This window comes from Malaya genurostris, chromosome 1 (genome assembly GCF_030247185.1).
Source record: "Malaya genurostris strain Urasoe2022 chromosome 1, Malgen_1.1, whole genome shotgun sequence".
NCBI classification, from domain to species: Eukaryota; Metazoa; Arthropoda; class Insecta; order Diptera; family Culicidae; genus Malaya; species Malaya genurostris.
In genome coordinates, this window is record NC_080570.1 from 72,219,017 (window position 1) to 72,240,728 (window position 21,712).

The 21,712-nt window shown below is 34.9% G+C and overlaps 1 protein-coding gene across 1 annotated transcript in view; it reads left to right on the top strand.

The window, feature by feature from the left end:
• The first annotated feature begins 5,594 nt into the window (after positions 1–5,594).
• Positions 5,595–21,712, top strand: part of LOC131426171 (choline O-acetyltransferase) — a 118,435-nt gene continuing 102,317 nt past the window's right edge. The window contains exons 1-2 of the mRNA XM_058588673.1: positions 5,595–5,628; positions 15,876–16,043. Of these exons, the coding sequence (XP_058444656.1) occupies positions 5,595–5,628; positions 15,876–16,043 (202 nt within the window). The remainder of the gene's footprint in view (positions 5,629–15,875; positions 16,044–21,712) is intronic.

Genomic DNA, 21,712 nt, shown 5'->3' on the forward strand with positions numbered 1-21,712 from the left:
AGTCTTTTTCAAGGCTCGTGAGTATATATTCCGAGCATTCGTGTATCCACGCCAGTGAATTTCGTTGTTAGTTCTGCAAAACGTTTTATACTTTTTATCCCTCTTTCGCTTCAACCGTAAAAGGTCTAAAGAGTACCACCGGCTCGAGCTAGTCAAGCTAACGTATTTCTCAGATACCAAGCAACTAGTACACCTTTTCAACACGTCAGTCAGAACAGTCGCTCTGCTATCTAAATTTCCAGCTGACTGCGTCAAATCCAGGCTTCTTGATACCAGTTGAGATATAGCTTGGCTTGAGTATTTTTTCCAGCATTTTATTTTAATTTTCTTTTCTTTTAGTATGGAACCTCTCGTCAAGTAAACTGAGATTGTTTCATGATCCGAAATCTTACAACCGTCCGCCACTAATGAACGAATACCGTCAAAATTTGAATACACGTGATCTATTAAAGTTCTACTATGTCTGGAAATTCTCGTGAATTCATTCACAGTTTGCTTGAGGTTGAAGAATTCTGACAACTGTTTCAAATGATTCGAATCTTGGTCCCTGAGCCAGTCAATATTGAAATTTCCTGAAATTATGTTCAGTTTACTGAAATCTAAGAAGCTTTCCCACCAGTTTTCTAAAATTTCCAGAAAACGACGGTCACTTGAACAAGGAGAATGATATACAACTCCATAATTTCCCTGCTGCATGCCTCTTTCAACTGATATGCCCAAAAACCAATTATTTTCTATCATTTCGTTTGATCGAATGCTGAACTTAATCGATTCTCTGACGTAAATTGCTACTCCACCGGTATGTCTTGAATGCGATAAGCAATAAGCAACAGTGTAACCAGGAATACCCAGCTGATCAAATGCACTGGAATCAACTATATGTGTTTCCGATAGCATAACTAACAAGGGCCTTCTATCCTCTACAAGATGCCGCATTGCGACAAAGTTAGTAGACAAACCGGCTATATTCAAATACAAAATTTCCGATAGCCTCCTGTCAGTTAGTTGCTATTCACTAGACAAAACGTTTTTCTTTTTCGATTCAAGCAGCCTACGGTATACTGGACACTGCTTACTGAATGCCGGATGATTTATGTCCAAATTCATTCTACGTTCCGAGTTAATTTTTAGACAATTTACGCATTTAAAATCAGTTGAAGAGCACTCAGAAGTTCTATGTGCTGCATTACATCTAGAACAAGTCTCTTTATTCGCACAATTTGTACTCTTGTGACCAAACTCTCCACATTTGAAACATCTCAGTACATTAAAGGCCTCATTTTACTCTCAAGAGTATCATTGTAGGATTTAATCAGTCTCTCAATTCCGTTCTCCAATGCGATGTTTATCTGCGATATGATGCTCTGCCGCTCACCAGCAAATGATTCCGCGATGGATGTTAGTTTATCCATCTCTTTCCTCATATCGCTACTGAACGAATGATCACCACCACCAGACACCACATTAGATGTGCATGTGGACTAACAATGTTGAGTCCTAAATTGTGAGAACACACAAACTGCTGGTCAGTGCATTTGCCTTCTCTACTGGTGTGATTAAAGGTATTCCTTCAGCTGCGTCCTGGGGTGACATCAGAGAAGGAATAGGCTTCGGTTTTTTCTTAAGCACCTTCGTTAAGGACCAGAAGGGCTTTGAATGGAAAAGAATTTCTCGAAGCTTTTGCTGGAAGTTCCTGTTGCGAAGCTCAGATATCCTTTCCTGGATTATCCTAGTTAAGTTGTTATAAGAGGTCTTCTTATCTAGGATGCCAGTTCGTTGATACTGCCTCCGGTAGATATTTCGAAGTAGGATGAGTTTCTTGGTGACACTATCGTTTTGAAAAGAGGAACTCGGCATATGGTGTACTGGAACCGTCCTATCACGAGCGACTGTGGTTGAATGCTGGAAGGAAGATAGGACCGCATTGATTTCCATCGGGAAATCTAGTGACATATCGATGTTAATAAGTTGGTCGGCGATTTGTTGAAATTGGACCCAGTCGGTGCGATAATAGTTCCTCCGAGGTCGAATAGGCACTGTTTCTGGTGAAGATCCCAACGTCAATATTACTGGAAAGTGGTCAGAAGATAGCTAGTTGAAGACAACCGGAGAGCTGTCTATGGCGATGTTGCTGAAAAATATATCCAAAATGGAATGAACTCCTGATCTGGAAAGTCGTGTTGGTTGATCCGAAGCGAGGATGTTGTACTGTCCAGCTTCGTAATCTTCGGCAAGTACGAATCCGTTTCGATTCTGTCTTTTGTTTCCCCACAGCTCATGCCGTGCGTTCAGGTCCCCAGCAATGATGAATTTGTTCTGTCGTCGAGTGAGCAGAGCCATATCTCGCTTCAATGATGCACACGTACCATCTCGAAGATTGGTTTGTTTGGGGCAGTACGCTACAATGATGATGATGGGTCCCATCGTCGTTGTAATCTCAATTCCGATGGCTTCTATAAGTTGCAATTTAAAGGCTGACAGAAGCCTGTGCTGAATGGATCGTTTAATGGCAATGGCAACTCCCCCTCCTCTGGTAGTTGTCCTGTCGAGCCTGTGAATCCTGTAATTGGAAATAAAAATGGAAATTTCAGGTTTTAGATGAGTTTCAGTTAGAATAGCAATATCGGCATTCTTCTCTTGAAGAAAGTCGGATAACTCAGCAGTTTTACTCCTGAGTGAGCAAGCATTCCAATTTACTACAACCAGCTCATTATATTGCATATTTGATGATCAATTTGCCTAAGGTTTTGATTTGACCTAACCGCGTTCTGCAGTTTCGTAGTTTTGTTGTCATTGTTTCAAAAATGACGATCAGTTGTTCAGCAGAGAATAAATCACCAGAGTCATCCTTTGCTTGTGGTTGATGCGAAGAAGTGGACTAATCATCTTTTATATCGATGCAGTTGTACAGCAGCAGATATTTTGTTCTCTTCTTCAGAACGCGTTCTGATTGGCTGTGCTGGCATAGGTCAAACCAGATAGGTTTTTCAATAGTGTACTATTGAAACACTTTAATGTTGTTGCAATACACGATACAAATGAAATTTTTTAGATGTATAGATAGTAAAATTATATAAATATAAATTATATTAAATATATAAATTATTATAAATTGGTAGTAAGATTATATATAGCTTTCAACATACGAGAAAGGCAAACACGCGTCATGAGTTTTCCTCTTTGATACTCATTGATACCAAACCTTTCAGAAAAGTTTAATATTGAATTATTTGAAATTATGTCACAACATTCACAACAAAAAGCAAAGTCTTTGTATTTGTATTATATTCATTTAGAAGAATTTGGGAATTCTTTTTCAACAAACTTCGCAGTGTACAATTGTAACAATTGCACCGCAAACCCGGGACAAGCTCGATCGAACATTCACATTGCGAAGGTTACTCTTTGTATTTGGTATGTTATTGCATAAAAAGGACTATATTTAATTGCAGTAGTCATTCGTGTGATTGAGGTATATTGTAATTTTTGAACAACTTAAATGTTTTTATCTAATACATGAACAGTATTCAAATTTACGTTACCGCTGGTGACATACTGGGCGATATGGATTTACTTTGTGGACAACTTCTCCTATTCAGGTAATATAATCATCATTTTCATAATTGGGCTCACTAGTGCCATAAATAAGTATTGCATAAAAACAGATTCTAGAATCGTTAATCATGACATATGATTAAAAACACCTCGCGATATTATTATAGGGTTTGTGCTGAACCGTGCACACAACTTGCGATCCAATAGTGCTCAATTTGTTGCAGAATTTCGAAAGTCAAACCATGATCGTCTTGAAGCTATTGCTTTTTGTGCTGATATCACCATTTGCTTTCGGCATCTTTGGTGAAGCAAAGATTTGTTGTGACTAAAAGACACCGAAGCAAAGATTTGTTTCAATTAGCACGTAAACTTCAATTAGCTGTTTCTTGAATGGAGGAGACCTCCTGGCTGGCACAGGTGTTAGGAAATATGGTTAGAATAACCGTTACCTGCGTTTTTATGATGCTAGCACGATTTATGAAGGCGCGCTCGTGCCATCACTAATAAAAAGCGAAGCATGATGCCATCCCAACTGCACTTTTTGTCTTGTTTTCGTTTGTCAGTTTGCTATGTGTGTTTTCCTCACGAAGATTCAACACGGAATGATTCTGGCCGATGAGTGCAGCACGTTTGACGAATTCTGCTGAAGGATTGAATGACACGTATCTATAGTCGAAGAATCGTGACAAAATATGTTGATTATGTATTGAAAATGTGTGGAAAATTCTCAACGACTTGATATTGAATTTTACTTTCAATTACGACACTTGAGAGCTATGAAACCATAAGATTTAATTACTGGAAAAATTTCATTCTGAACATTGACCAATATGGCTTTCCAGTTGGTTGGTTTTTCTGTCACGCCCTATTTCGATCAAACTAATTAAACGAAATCAACCGTCATCTAGCACTCCTTTTACTTTTGAATATGCAATTCAAACTCAACAAGGTATGATTTTTTCATCAATTGCATAGAACATGCTTAGTGATTGTATTTTTAATCAATTTCGGTCGCAGCATGTACGTAAATATTATTTGCAGTTTCCATTGACATCACTACACCACCACTAGCACGATATTACTGCACTACCGGCTGTATAATTTCATAAACTTCGTGAAGCATGCTATTCCAATTCGTTTTTGTTTTTTATTTTCTAATAAATGACTTTCTCGTAAAATGGCTATGATTTGTTTAAACCTTAGCACCGTGTTCAACCAAACTCACTCACCGATAACAAACATGCGTACCTGTACCGTGATTCTAGTTTCTCTAACACGATTCAAAACTCGTTTTGATGGACTCGGCGAAGCCTGAGCTTCGAGTTTTGTTTTCTTTTTCGTGTGTGTTTCTTCCGTACCAGCGCATGTACGTACCAGTGCGTTTTATATGACGGTTCAAAATTTATCATTTGTAATTCCAAAAATGGATGTCAGATCCAGATTAAATTCAAAAATTTCGAATGAAATCTATAAGCATGCATCTGCTTGGCTGGTAAAAGGGGATTCATACAGTCGCACCTGCTAGCAGCACGCAAGTTACAGTCGAAACCAGTAAAATTCAAGCTCATCTAACATTAAGTCATTACAGTCTGCTCAGCGGTTTATGTTGAACCGTTAGGTGGCGTTAGCAGTTCAACATAAACTGCTGACGCACTGATGAGCTGAAAGCGAAACGTAAAAAATTAAAATAGTTATGTGTACTTAGCACAAATCCGGTACCAACGTGGTACCAAACCCTTAAATAACTATTACAAATAAATTTTTCTGTCATTTTAGGACAAATTAGGTCTTTATGAATTACATCGTATGATGGATTAAGTCACCTGTAAAATTCATTTTTTTTGGAGTGTATAGCGACCCCTTGAAAATAACAAATACTATCTATTCGTGTAACACTGTTTGAGTTGCTATAAACTATAGTTACCAAGAAGCCCCAGAAGAAATGAACAAACAGTTTAAAATAGTTGTGGAATAATTCCACCTATTTGAAATGGTGTGCCTTTTTCTCTTATTTACCGAATTCCGGAAATAACAAAATAATGTGGATCATCATCAATGCAAACTATGAGAACGGTGAGTGCTTAAATTTTATTTTTGTGTTTTCTGAGATATGAAAAAATGGAAGTTATTTGTTTATCATTATTATGTTTCAAAATAGTATTTTTTCATTCATTCAACTAACAGATTTCTATTATTTGCAGTTAACGTTGTTCTGCCGCCTTCGAGAATGCCACTGATGTTGAACATGGACAAACAAATACAGCAGTATAACATATTTATAATATTCAATATATATTTGATGTACATACAAAAGCAAATGAAAAATGAAATTGTAAGACATATCCAAGGAATACCAAACGAATTTGAGAATAAACTCTAACAATTTTTGCTTTGATTTTATTATTTTTATTCTGGTATTGTCAGAGTAAGACATACGATGTTTTCAAATATATTTTATATTTATTTCTGTTTGTACGTTCTTTTCCTAAAAATAAACTTCTTTCAAGAAAAAATTGTTTATCGATAGTCACATAAACCAATTGTTCTGAGTTCCAAATCCGTCGGAATATACTATCCCCAAACACAGTAGTGCCCTGTAGGCGTACCCATCTCTCAGTACCACAATACGATTTTCTAGTTACGAATGTGAATTTGATTACGGTTAGCTACGAATGTGAATTGATTAGCCTTCCTATACGTGACTGCGATGAAATTGTTTCAGTTCTATGAAAAGAAAGATACAACTTCAAATCAAAGTTTAGCAAAAATGACTAAAAACTCTCTGAATGAATAAATTTAATACCTGACAGCGGGCCAGCTGTACTCAGTGTTTCCATTTTAGATGAGAATCTCCTGTTTTTGTTTACATTCCTCAAGTTTAGTAACCAAGGCTACTGGTAACTGTTTTTCAAAATCAATAATTTACCAACTTGTGTTGCCAATTTTAACATTTTTCAGACGATTTCGTTTTGACATTATCAGTTACTGAGGGGTAGTTAAATTTGCGATACAGTTTTGATAGTCGAGTGGCAGGTCGTGTCGTCGCCTCAACTGTTTGTCTGTCGACTATGATCACACTGTGATCACATTGTCACAGATAATCTGCACACTTTGACTGTATACAGATGGACATTCAAGCCGATTTTGACTGCTTGCAGACAACTGCGAACCGATTACACTATATTACAGTCAAACTGCACAAGTTTGTGCAGATAAACTGGCTAATGTAATCGTAGCTTAAGGCTTTATATCACGCAGAAAGCTTGGATTTGTTGCTGTTGGTGGAAGGTTCTCACCTCGTCCAGTTCCGTGTAAAGCACAAGAAACAATGTTCGATTTTCGGCTAGGATTTTCTTTTAATATTCGTCCATTTGAACATCGGGACTGACTACCTCATAACCATCGTCGCTGACTGACTACCTCTTAACCATTTATTGAAAATTCGATCATAAATTTATGATCACATTTTTGATGACATGGTGAAATAACTCTGTTGTTGCCTTTAGTACATCTCGAGATATTCACGATTAAGTTCTATCCATCCTTCCACTGGGCGAATTATAAAAAAAACGTATAGTAAAGCAAGACGTATTCACGTCAGAAGTATAGTACAGATGTCTGAAATTAGGTGATCTATTGTAGGTCTTACTTTGTTCACATATGTTCAAGCACATGAGAAATAAACATCCCAAAGTAATGCAAGAATCCAATCAAAGAAATCTAATAGTCCGGAAACACAGATATCCGGAAATTAATGGGAGTTTCCGTTTTTCAATTACACTACACCGAAGCAGTGCTACAGCAAGGCTTGCCAAAAATAAACGAAAATGATGTAAACATAAACAATATCTCTTCACTACCAATGAAAGTTGAATCGGTCTTGTGCGCACGAAAGGCAATTCCAAATCGAATTTATCTAATTGGTAGGCATTAAACGGGAAACTGAGCACATTTCGTGTGGAGTGTTTGCATACTTTATTTTTTAGCATAAAGCCGCGAATTGGAGCTTAGCAAAACAATACCTACTTCAGAATAATAAATCAATAACATTGTGATATTTAAAAAATCAGAATTGAAGAATACTTCGATATAGTGTTTCGTTCCCTCCGGTGAGCAAAATTACCCACCTCGGCTCAGAATGTTTCACCGGCTCTGGTGAATGTATAACATTTCTGTATGACAACGGGTTTTAAAAGACCCTTTGCAGAAAAAAACTGGTTTTAAGAGACCCTTTGCAGAAAATACCTATTATCACGAATTTTGCTTCAGGGTATAGTGTCTTTTTCATACACGAGCAAAATTCCGATTCTAGAAATGAGCAAAACGAGTCATGATTTGGGGAAAATAATATATTTTCATGTTATGATAATACACCATAATTAAAATTTGCCGGATCATGATCCATTCGGACTGATTTCGATGAAATTTAAACGTAACGCACCTGAAGTTGTTGGGTATAACTTCAGGCGTGTTTCTGCAACGATGGTCATTTTTGCAATATAAATTCAGTGAAAAACACGACGAACTTCTTTTAAAATGAAAATATTCTGTTTTTAAGAAACGACGACGCAAGAGATAACGTGTTTACTTGCGTTCATTACTTCAGTTTTGATTTTGTGCTTCAGAATTTAAACACTTAAACGAACTGCAAGAAAAAACAAAAGTGAATCAAACCTCTTAAAAAGAAACTCCATGTCGAATTCTTGCAAAAAAAAATCGTCTTATTCATACCCAAGTAGCATGTTAAGTTGCTGTCCTGTATATTTCTACTGATTGTGCAATTTATCAAGTTAGTTTACATCACTATTCTAGTAACTGTTGTGTTATGAAAAAGCGCAATTTTTCTGTGTCGTGCAACATACTTTCAAGTTCCGTTATTACTGATACAGTATTCCTGCAACTTTTATGATAATGTTAATCTCATGTCTGCAAGTTTTACGTTCAATTCAAACATCTTGCACAACTTTTTTGCAAGTTTTGAATTGTATATCAATGTTTTTCTAAAACTGAAGAAAACTGCGCACACTGATCTAAAAATTCATGAGGCAGCCAAAACAATGAAATATATTTTTTACAGCAAGGTTATCAATTCGGCTTAGCATTTTTTGCCTTGCGGAGAGCATTAATCATTTCACTAATTTTTCTTCCACCAAGATTTATAACAATTTCGACGTATATTGTGCCCGGTACAATTATGACAGTCGTTTAGAAAGTTTTTGATAAGTTGCACAATTGTTATAGTTACTCCCGTTTTACATGACGATGTGAAATTTTTTGTAGAGCTTCTAGTGAAACATTAACAAGTTGGTGATTTACTGCACAATTGTTTTAGATGTACTTAAAGTTGTTCTACAGTGTTTTTTTTCGGTAGTATTGTGAAACTTAACCGTGATAAGTTGCACAACCAATTTTAATATATACTAGCTGAATTACTCGGCGTTGCTCGGAAATGTTTCGTGAAGGAAAGGCCGAAAAAAATTCTCAAAGTTGTCCTGCTTAGTGAAATACTCTGATTGCAATGAAACACAACTCGATTGAACAATACTCCGTTCATGTTCAGATTGCGAATGATCAGTGTCCCATCTCAGATCTCACAATAATCATAATTTTGATGGTATTCTCGACAAATTGGGTCGGTGTTATATTTGAACCCTTTTGTTAGACACATTTAAAACACCTTTCTATCTATAAATACCTTCTTAGTAACCTCCGAGTTTCATATGTATATGTGCTTGTAACGTACTTCCGTACTTCCTCGTCACATTCGATCTACAATACTTTGGCTTCCATGGGTATGAACACTCGCTACTCCCTCCTCTTTATAAAAATTTTTATAACATCATTATTTGCTCAAATTTTTCCATCTGATAATAATTATTTTATAACGGAAGGCTGTTTAACATCATAACTACATTCGTACTATAAAATAACGTTTTTATATAATTTATGTTACCAAGGTTTTAATCATTTTGGTCGCTCATCGGGGAGGATAAACTATAGAATAACGTTTCAGTTCATACAAATGTTGTTGTAAACTTATTTCCATCACCTTAAGTCGACAGTTTTCTCAATTTACATACCAAAATTCACATTGAGTGTATGATTTCTTCAATTCAGATCTATGTTGAGAATACTTATTCCTCCTCCCTCTTGTGAATATTTTTGTGAACCTCACTTAGTTGCTAGAAATATACTGTACTCGTGAAAAAGTACCGATTTTTCGTAAAACCCGATCAATTTTCCCTTACACTTTCCATCTTCGGTGCACTTGCTACACTCCCTCATCCTAAAAATAACCTTATAATCTATTGTGATTTAACTTCCCTTTTGTTAGTGAACTTACTACAGATCTCCATGATTACCCTGAGTAGTGTAGAAAGTATCTGTGCTTTTCACAAAATATCGATTCCCACCTTTGGTACATGTGCCAAACTTGGTGGCGGTTCGTTTAGTTGTTTCGTAGTTATGCTGAGACATAAATACACTCGTGTTCATAGGCAGACAAAGATTATTTTCTCTTAGTTCTTTGAATACTCCGGCAAAATTTTACCGGATCTTTTGAAATCATTTGATGAAAATTGCGTTGCAATCAAATTAACAACAGCAATACTATCTACTACGACCTTGAAATTGTTGCCACTCTCTTGTTTTACAAAAAATGGGAGATGAAAATTTATTTTCAAAACCCCTCCTTCTAGTCTAAATGCCGATTCTCTTCAAATTATATAAATTTCGTCATTGACCCTCTCCCCTATGTTAAGGACACTTGCTACACACTTTCCCCCTTGAAAATGTCATAATGATCATCTCTAAAGAGCCAGAAGTATCTGTGCCAAATTTGATAGCAATCCGTTCAGTAGTTCCGGAGTTCTGCCGTTACAAACATTACATTCCCTTTTCAGAGGGACGTACTACATCCACTCCACACGAATACTCTTATAATCATATCTAAGTTGCGCAAAAAGTATCTATAATCTTTAAAAAGTATCAATTCTCGTCAAATTAAATAATTTTTTTCATGACCCCTGTTGTTTCGGAGTTATGCCGTTACATCCCCCTTTTTAAAGGCACTTGCTACATCCACCCCTATATACATATATCATATCTAAGATACGGAAAATGTTTGCATAATCTTAAAAAATTATCGATTCTTGTAAAATTTTCTGAATTGTTTTATAGTCTGTTGATGATACTTGCTACGCTTCCTCCCTTAAAAAAATACCTTTATGACTATTTCTGAAGAGAAAGAAAAAACTGTGTCAAATTTTATAGTAATTCGTACAATAGTTCCAGAGTTATGCCGTTACAAACATTACACTCCTTTTTAAGAGGCACTTACTACACCCTCTCCCCACAGAATATCCTTATAATCATATCGAAGTTGTGCAAGATAAATTTTTTTATGATCACCTTTGTTAAGTACACTTGCTACTCTCCCTCCCCCCATGGAAATATTCTTATAACCATCTATGAAGAACACGAAGCACATGTGACATGTTTGATAGGAATCCGTTAAGTAGTTTCGAAGTTATTCCATTACAAACATTACACCCCCCTTTTTAAAGGCACTTGCTCCATCCATTCCCTATTGAATCATTACTACGGTACGCAAAATGTTTCTAAGATCTTCAAAAATATCAATTTTCGTCAAGTTATATGTATTTTTCATGACCCCCCCCCCTTATTAATGAAACTTGTTACTCTCCCTCTCGCCATAAAAATACACTTATGACAATCTCTGAAAAGCAAGAAGTACATGTGCCAAGTTTGATTGCAATCCGTTCAGTAGTTTTGGAGTTATACCATTACAAACATTACATCCCCCTTTTTAAAAGCTCTTGCTACATCCACCCCTCATATAATCATATCTAATATATGCAAAATGTTTCTATGGTCTTAAAAAGTATTGATTCTCGTCAAATTAGACATATTGTTTCACGACCCCCTCCTGTTAAGGACACTTACTACGCTTCCTCCCTCATTAAAATACTCTTAGGACCATCTCAGAAAAGCATAAAGTATCTGTGCCAAGTTTGGTGGCAATCCGTTCAGTAGTTTCGGAATTATGCCGTTTTAAACATTTTACCGCCCTATTTAAAGGCACTTGCTACATCCACCCCCCTTATAGTCATATTCAAGGTATGTAAAATGTTTCTATGGTCTTCAAAACGTATCGATTCTTGTCAAGTTATATGAATTTTTTCATGACCCCCCCTTGTTAATGACACTTGCTACGCTCCCTCCCCTATAAAAATACTCCCTAAACCATCTCTGAAATGCAAGAATGTGGCAATCCGTACAGTAGTTCCGAAGTTATCGCGTTACAAACATACAAACTTACATCCATTTTTATATATATATATAGATTTCTAAATATATCTAACATACCAATAACATTTCTAAATCAATTGTAAAACATCTTGAAGGTTAATAAGTTACATTTGCTACTTGGGTAATATTTAGGTGCATCAATACAGCTTGTGTTGTTATATCTATGAAACAAATTAATCAAAGTGGTTGTACAAAATATTTTTCTGATTTTCGTTAGATGGTGCCCCAATTTCATAACTGAATTAAATGCTAGCTCTCGGAATATTATTCTAGCAACAACGATCACATCAAATATGTAAGAATACATTCGAGAAAATTTAACATTGATGTTTGTCAAATGAAAAGCGTAGCCGTGCTTAGTCTCTTATTATGTCAATTTTCGATTTATCATCTTTATTTTTATGTTATGTTTAATTCTCTATCAGCCGGTGGGTAAAACAACACGATTATTAAATAACATGCTTCAGGATTGAGTAAACATTTTCAGTAGGCTTTTCGATATCTGCTTTTTGCTTTACCATTATTCTATTATTCTATCACATCACTTGAGGCAGAGGGTTCAAAGTGATATCCGGGTAGAAAATTAGAGTTACGAACTTTGGAAGAAATGCATTCTTCAAGTAACGTATTTTCACACCATGATTAATTTTCATGGCAGAAGGGTTATTGCTTATGATTTCATGATAAATTAAAATGATTGGTTTCATGATTTTCTTTCCGTGTATACTTGAAATTTGTTTCTACACTGAGCTAAATTTTCATTTTCACATTATGTGATATTCTAATGATTTTTCACTATTAGCATTTCCAATGATAGCTACAAAGTTTATTGAACATCATGTCAAAAATATAAAATAATCTTATGAAACATAAAACTCTTCGTAACGTTATTTTTACAACATTTTCGTATAACAAATGAAATTTCCAGTCTTAGTCAAATTTATTGGCACGCCCTATAACCATTACTAGATATCCACACAACATACATTGAAACAATTTATGAAGCGCATATTATATTCATTTCGAATTAATATAGATAGGTTTATTTATACCATATGACTAGTTTTATAAAATTTATATATAACTTTTAATGGAGGTCATCCCAGTTTGATATAGCAGTTATATATAGATCAAATGATTGCTATTTGATTGAATAAGTGATACATATAAGATTCAAATTGAAAAAAAATACTGGGATTATGGTGCTTAAGGAAATCAAAAAGAACAATAAAAATAATTGTCTTATCAAAAACTTATTGTTATATTTTTCGTATATGAAGAGTTTCATAATAAAATATTATTTTAATATTTCAACTACTCTTACTTCTTTGGGACTGGCTGATTTCATTGGATATTTACTGTCACCAGACGAATCAGATGCACTCCGAAAAGCTGATAATTGGAAACAACTCTTTTTTTCGAGGATTCAAGATATACTAGTCATCAGTTCCGTAAAGAAGCATCTCCTGATATTTGCGGAGGAGACGTGGGATCCAGAAATTATAAATGAAAAATTTAAATCCTCATACTAGACAGACAGAGTAATGAAACGTCCCGGATATTTATTTCAGGGGCATATCCTTGAACGAAGTTGAATGAGCTGTCTTGTCAGCGATTTCAAATAGCAGAACTTCCTAAAAAACTGTCTGGAGAAGTCGATAAATATCGAGGACACAATTCTTTCTTCAGCTTCAAGCAGTGCGATTCACAACTATTCTTTTGTAAAACCAAACTCTATTTGTTGTTATTTTCTTCAGCTGTCTCGTTTTCTTCCTTGTTGCAGATTTGATGTAGTCTTCCAATGAAAATTATAAGTTTTCGCATGATTTTTATTAAACGTAATCAGCATGCGATTAATAGAAAAATGTAATGAATATTAAAATTATATTGACTTAAGTTTTATCGACTTTTCACATAACTTGTATATGATATGTTTATCAATATCATAAAGATTATGAAGATATAAAATTTATTGAACATGATTTAGATTTTATGTAACATAGAATTCCATTAAAGGTCATAAGTTGTCATATGTCTTTCGTGAAATACCATCTGCGTACGATTCATAAGACACATCCATTGAATATAAATTATGTAACGAGTTAGGTTTCATCGGATTTTTATATACATTATATGGGATATTCTTATAACTTTCATTATGGTAACGTCTATTTAGATTGAACGTACACTTTCAATAAAGATTATAAGTTTCCATATAACTTCTATAAATTATATTCTGCATATGATTCATATGACAAATCTAATGATTATAAATAAGATTTTCATTTCTGTGTATATAATTTGATTGATTCTATATTGATTCTGGGATAAAATGATATTTGTATCTCACTTTTAGGGGGAATAATTACATAAATCGAATCTTCATAACAGGTTTTGTTTCTAATTGTAGATTGTATGAACACTTTTTGGAATTAGAGTTTCATATTTGCCGACGAATCCAATTCTCGATCTCTGTTAAGTTGTAGTTATTCATTCTCCATTTAAGTATTAGTTCTCAAATCTTATAATGTTTACGTTATTAAAATGTTCTACTGATAGAATTATACCATATGGAGCAAGGAAGAAAACATCACAGTATTTATTATACTCCATTATCGAAATAAAATAAACGAAAAAAAATTGATGTTTATGTTTTAAATGGTTAAATAAAGATCGTAATTTTAACAATCCAGTGCATTTTTCTTCAGAATCTCGAAACGCTCGATTAATTCAGTACACGTACCGCATTTCTTATTTCAGTCTACAGATTATTGTCATTAACCTTTGACTCGAAAAATCATCAATTAAATGCAAAAATCAATTGCCGCCCAACAACCACAATAACAGAGTTCTATTTTTGGGTTCGAATGCAATGATATAACTATTGTGCTCTGTAGAGAGATGGAAGAGGGAGTTTTTTTTTCCTTTTCTCGAACCGTCCATTATGGAAACTTCTGTGTGTGATGGTATGTGGGAACAAGCGCCATTTTTGTAATCTGTCTCTGACTTCCCAACCCCAAAAGCTCCAAATCTCCTCTTCAAGTGACAGGCAAGTCTTTTCTCACGGTATATGAAACAGTATGAGTGACTCGATGCCCGACCAAATTACCCGAAGACCTACTATAATTGATTGATAATAAATTGGTCTGGTCACTGTACACAATTAAAAACCTTTTTGTTTGAGGGACGAAAGAATTTAGTAAATGGTCTACTTAAAAGGACGAAAATGCTATCCGATTCTCTCGTGGTCGTTAATTATTAATGGGTTTGTCGATACTATGACGTCACATAAAGAGGAGCCAATCAAACGGCGAAGGATTACCGGGCATGCGTCGTATGCGGGTAGTGTTCTTGGGCGCGAAGGATCTGAAACGCGTTTTCTGCACGTGGGGAGACGAATATCCGTGGTGAATTTCAAAGGATAACACTCACTTACTCTCTCGTTTTCCGAGAGTGTACTCTCCCGTGATATTTTGGGGGTTCGTGAGCTCAAGAATTCCGAGCACCTGGCTAGAATGTTTTCACGTCTGATGCGACCAGGTCGAAAGGTCCTCTCGTCGTAGTGCGGCTGCAGCGTCTACTGAGGATTTTTCCTCACTCACACTACCAATTAGCCAGACAAGGCTAGGAGGAAAAAGTGAAAAAAAATTGTGATTTTTTATTCCTCAGAACTGTTTCGGTTCTTAAACGTTAATTTTCGGTAAAGTTAACGTACAGTATCGCTAACAGACAACATCCTACCCCATAATTCGGTCTCCGTCAGTGATAGTGAATAGTGTGAAAATTCTATTTCGTGACAACCATCTGAAGTGAAACGCAAAATTTTCAACTAAATTTTTTATTCTACACCAGAAAAAGTTCATAGTGGATCGAAGCCGATCGAAGAAATCCCAAAGTTTCTGAAAAAGTGAGCTTTTATCGTAATTCGGGAATCAAGACACCCGTGGATTTAACCCTGGTTTTGAAAAGGGCAAGCCCTTGGAAATAAGAGACAGTGGCGTCGTCATCCGAAGGAAACGGAGGGGGTGAATCTTCAGCCCTGTTCTCGAAGCTAGGCAGTTCACTTTTCGGAGCCACTGGCTCACCACAAAAAGTTGTTACAAACATCCGTGGATTTCTATCGAATCGACTGACCGGAGTGTCAATCCCTGATACGGGTAGGTCCGCAATTATTTTCTTTTTTTAATTCTTTGCTCTAATTTTACAATCCTACTTACTCCCATCTAAAACCGCCTTCAAGTGAGTTTCAAATCCCGGACGACAAGCGAACGACATCGTTTTGTTCAATGATTTTAACGTCAACGAGCCAATTATGTAATTAGATTTAATTCGATTTTCGTCTCAATTTGTCTTGAACGCTTTTCTCATTTGGTAGGGGGAAATTAGGTTACTGCGATAAATAATTCAATTAAAAAGGTCCCCATAATTCTTTGTGATTTTGTTTAAACTTGTTTTGAAATGCAAGAAATTTTTTTAAATATGTTTAAACATGATATTTTTCAATCGTAATTAGAAAATATCGAACAACTGAGTGCTACTCAAAAGTTTTAGATAGCTCTGCCATTTTTTAAAGCTAAATTCTGCAATTTTTCTGCAAATTAATCGAAATAATCAAAATGGCTGCCAGGCTCCATCGTATTTTTCACCTGCGTTTGAAGCTCTCCCCACTAGTTCTCATACTAGGAACATTATTTCTCTATCTCTCAGACCCAAACCATTCTAGCTGACGTTGTGTTTGTAAGCTGTAACCAACCTCGTATCCAAAATTGAAGTGTGGTGAAATTTCGCAGGAGCCTGCCCCCACGCTTTGGTTGCCCCGTAATCGAACGGATACACATACACACACACGGAAGTTAGTTGTAATATGGGAGCTTTTGGGGCCCAGCTCATACAAACAGAGCGAATGAAGTTACATAATCATTTTAGCAGGCCGTATCACGGTGTCACCTCCCATGGTTTTGTGAATGAACCAACTCGTAACGTGTTTTTTTTTTTCGCGCACAAACACCGTCAAGTGGGGAAAAAAGGATACAAATCCCTCGGTTGCAAGAATCGATATTATGCTTGGGGTCGCGAGAAGAATTAAGGATCATCGAGTCGGGATTCTAGTGGTGCTGAATATTTGCATTAATTTGTTTCTGTAAGAAATATACACATTCAAATTTGCATTGAAAACATATACAATATTGCCATTGGAATCCAGCAAGTTCTAAGAATTCAAATTCTGAGAGTTATAAAAATTCTTCTGAATTAGTATTCATTCAGCTGTGTTCTTTGTGATCTACTCCAGAAGAAATCAAGTCGAGTCTGAGAATGTGAAATTCGAAAAATAGTCCAGGGATCCCTGAAGGAAAATGAAAATTATTGTGCAATTTCATCCACTCTACGGTTAAAGAATCATAGCAATGAACAAAAAGGCGTATCGGAAGATTGTAAATAAAAATATAGTAGTGACCAGACTAATAAGATTACTACTCAAACCTAATAATTGTGTATTCTGAATATATTAGTGTTATGTTATGAAGTGAATACATAAAGAAGATAGTAATTGGATAATTGATGTCCGATTTTTTTTCGGACTCGTTTTTGGAAATCGGGAGATTCGATTGACCCGTCTTCTATCCATGAATTTCAAATTCGATTGCTAATACGAAGACTATAATTTAAAAATAGATAATTCCGACCAAAAACCTCTTGGTTGGCTGTGTTAAAAAAAAACAATTTGGAGGAATTAGGAATTATAAGCATCCGTATTTTTGGCTGTGAAGGCTTGATATCACATCGATTAACATTTAACATTAACATTTCTATTCAGTATTCCAAATTCAGTATTCTGAATTCAGTTAAGTTCGCTATGAAATTACTGACATGACATATTTCTAAAACTTTCGGCACGTAAATTTAGATCGATTGTGACGCTCCTTTTATGTGTGAAATGTAAATTTACATGATTTTTTCGTGCTGTGTGGGACATTTTTTCGGGTGAAAAATCATCACACATATACATATTATATTTATCTCTTCTCAAAGTTTGTTAATAATATTTTGTGATTACATCTCGAATCAATCATGTTATCGCCTTTTTTTCGAAGGGGTAATTTTTTTACCATTTTGACCTACCGAGGGGCAATTTAGGTTGAAAGGGAAACTCATATCTGCAGTTCTCCAACACAATACATAGAGCTCAATTAAATAAATAATTATTATTCTTATTACCTTTCCGATAGCATCTATGATATTCTCGAAAAAATCATGACATGCAAAATAAATGTTGGTGTAAAATTTTCCTGATCAATTTTTCACCAATTTAGAAACTTACTGTTAGTAAACTCCATAGATCCGTAAAAACCTATTGGAAAATTGACAAGCGAATGCAATTCTGTTATTAAAACCGCAAAAATGTTACCGCAGAGACGGGACTCGAACCCGTAGCTAACTCCTAACTGGGGTCATTTTTTTTTTGTTTTGATTATAGAGGTTTTAACCTTAAGGTCATTCGCCTCTTCGGGCCAGAAAAACTTTCTGACCCTATGTGCGGGGTTGGGAATCGAACCCAGGCGGGCTGCGTGAAAGGCATCGACTTACCCATCACACTATACCCGTCCCCTAAAGGGAGGGGGTCATTGTTCTACCAAACTAAAAACTCTAAAATAGTTATGTTTTTGTACTTAACAAAAGATCTAAACAATTTTTATGCACAACCCAAACGCAATTGATAACTACTAAAATTCTGATTTTGTTTTAGGTTTGCCGTAGATTCTCAAAAAGTCGGTAGAATATCGGAAATTTCAAAATTTCTGATATATATTGCGTTTCAACGTTTCTGCAAATCAAAGTGAAAATATTAGAATCCGTGTTGAATTCATCTGTTTCATAGAGACGTAGAATTTGTTTTTTATTAATAAAAAAAATTTTGTGACAACACAAAAATTTTAAATTACTTCAATGACTTTCTACAATAAGAAATAGAACGTAAAATTATATAAACTCCATATACTAGTCCATGGCAAAAGGAGCCAACTACAATTAAAAAAAAATTGCTTGATTTTTGTTTTACAAGCAATTAAAAACAAAAACATGTATCTTAAATTTTCCGCTATCCTAAACGACATCAATTATAATCGATAGAATATTAAAATTTAAATATCGCAAACTTAGAATTATTTCGGAATGTATAGAATTCGAAAATTATTTGAATTTTCTATTAGTAAACAATTCAGAAAAAGTAGAATTACGAATTTAGCACAAAAAATTACACGAAATTAAATAAAACACGAAATTAAGCACGAACTAGTGTAACCTACAAACTGAAACAGTTCTCAAATCGGTTAGGTCATTTTTGTCAGTGAAGTGAGTTCCACTATTTCAGGTACTTATGAAACTGAAATCGCACCGAATATTGGCTCTGCAGCAGCTTTGCGATTAGCACCAACCAACCAATCTATTTGCAACTTACAGTTGTCTTCGTCTCGAAAAACAATCTCTTCGTTTGAATGCTTTTTACTGAATGAAACCCTACACCTATGTTATCAGAACTAATTGGCTCAAGTTGCATGTTACCCTAGTTATTTGGAGATTTGTGCCTTGCCTCATCAACTTCCTGATGGGAAGGGAAGGATAAAAGGAACGTGGAAGGGAAATGGGAAGGAAAGGATGCTGAACGATCTGCAGGTGCCAAAATGCACGCTTGATAAAACCTCCAACCACGGAGAGGCCTTAGAGATTTTACAAAAGCGACACCATTCTGCATTCCCAGAAGAATGCAGAACGATTTCTTTCCGAATATGCACTTGAATTAATTTAACACTTTAGAAGACAAAAATACCTTATTTTCATATATAGCTAATAAAAGACTTACATGATACGAGTATTTTTCAATGAAAAAACCCAATGTTTAAACATAATTTAAAAAAAATTAAAAAATATCTCCTCCGACTTTTTTCATGAACATGCTCGAAAATACTTTCTGTCAAATACAAAAAATATGGTTTTTTTTTCGTTTGCCTCAATGTTAGATATAGCAGTTTAAAAATAACCTGTTTTTGAACTAGTTTTTCTCACAACTTCGGTTCAGAAAACGCTACCTGAATGCGCCAGTCATTAAAAAATTGGTTTTAACAAACTCTAAAAGATGTTCAAAGATACCGATTATAAAAAATAAAAATATAAATGCTATAGCAAAAAATTTGTGAGGAACACCCTAAGTTGCTCTTCAAAAATAGCTGTAACACTAAAACCGTTGCAGATACTACTATGGTGTCCTCAGCAAAGCTACTCGATATAAGTTTATCTACAATTTTGCCGAAGAATGCAGTCCTCTATCTTAATACATCCGGAGAATAAGTTTTGGATCACCTTAATAATAAGAGCCACCCTAATATCATGTACATCGACATATGGCTTATCTTCACTGGTTATTTGTTTTGAAGACATCATAGCTCTAAAGTATAAGATTAAGCCACAAATATTTTTGTCCCCCTAAATTGTGGATTCGGACCTCTGTGCAATGCAATTTAACTCGGAAATTTTAAAATTTCCGATCTTTTATCTATTTTTTGAGATTCTACGGCAATCCTAAAACAAAATCAGAGTTTTAGTAGTTATCAATTGCGTTCGGGTTGTGCATAAAAATTGTTTAGATCGTTTGTCCAGTACAAAAATATAACTATTTTTAGAGTTTTAGGTTATTTGCTAAAATTTTTCAGTGAAATCCAAGTTTCAGTTTTTTTGTAAATTTTGTTCATAATAAATTTCCAACTAAAATAATAAAAAAATATATGTCATAAAATTTAAAAGTTTTGATTTGATTTTGTTTGTTTGTTCTCTGTATTTGTACCAAATACCTTGAGATTCTTTGAACGGATATATAGTTTTGATCATCAATACATTGTTTCTGGTAATGATTCCAATATTTTGAATCAAAAAAATGTACATGTCATCGCTTATTTTTTTTGAGTTTTACACAAACATGTAAAAAAAAAAATTCAGATATATTTTAAAATTTATCGATTTTTCAATGTTTTCTTTTGATTGTGCAAGAATGGTAGTTCAGCGAAAATTGTAGCTGGTATCACTAGCAATCGAATGATGTGTAAAAATATATAGGTCATCGCTTTGATTTTCGAGATATTTACGATCATTATAAAAAGTCTCACCTTTTCTTAGGTCATCTATCTACAGTTTTCATTATAGCTTTGGGTAGACAACCCTATTTTTCGTTTCTTTTAGTGCATTTTATTTCTGGAAGTAGTACCTTTCCAATGGTTAACAAATTTTGAAGATCGGTTGACTAACAATAAAGTTATGACTCGGTAAAGTTGAAGTTCTCAATATCCGATTCGCGATGTAGGTGCCGCATGAATGCAGATAGGGCACATTTTAAGCTTGAAAAAAAAACTTGGAGCGGGAAAAATCAGATTTTCATTAGTTTTTCCTAAACGATCGTCAATAATAATATACCTAAAATAATCTACACACTTCACAAAACTCGAGGGTGTAAGATTTATCGAAATTGGTCAAGTAACAACTGAGCTATGGTAGTTCAAAGTTACCGTTCAAAGTTACCGTTCAAACTTTTTTAGGCTTGGTATTAGGAGTGTTAAGGATAATGGAGTGTAGCAATCGTTCCCGTCACCACGGTATTCACTTGTAGTCCTATATTTACGGAAACAAATTCAACAGAACACAAATACTGATCACAATCACATACAGATTTTTTCGTTTCTACTTTCTACTTTCACCAATTAGGACTTAGCTACGGGTTCGAGTCCGTCTCGACGGTAACATTTTCGTAGTTTTCGTTACATAATTGCATTCGAATGTCAAT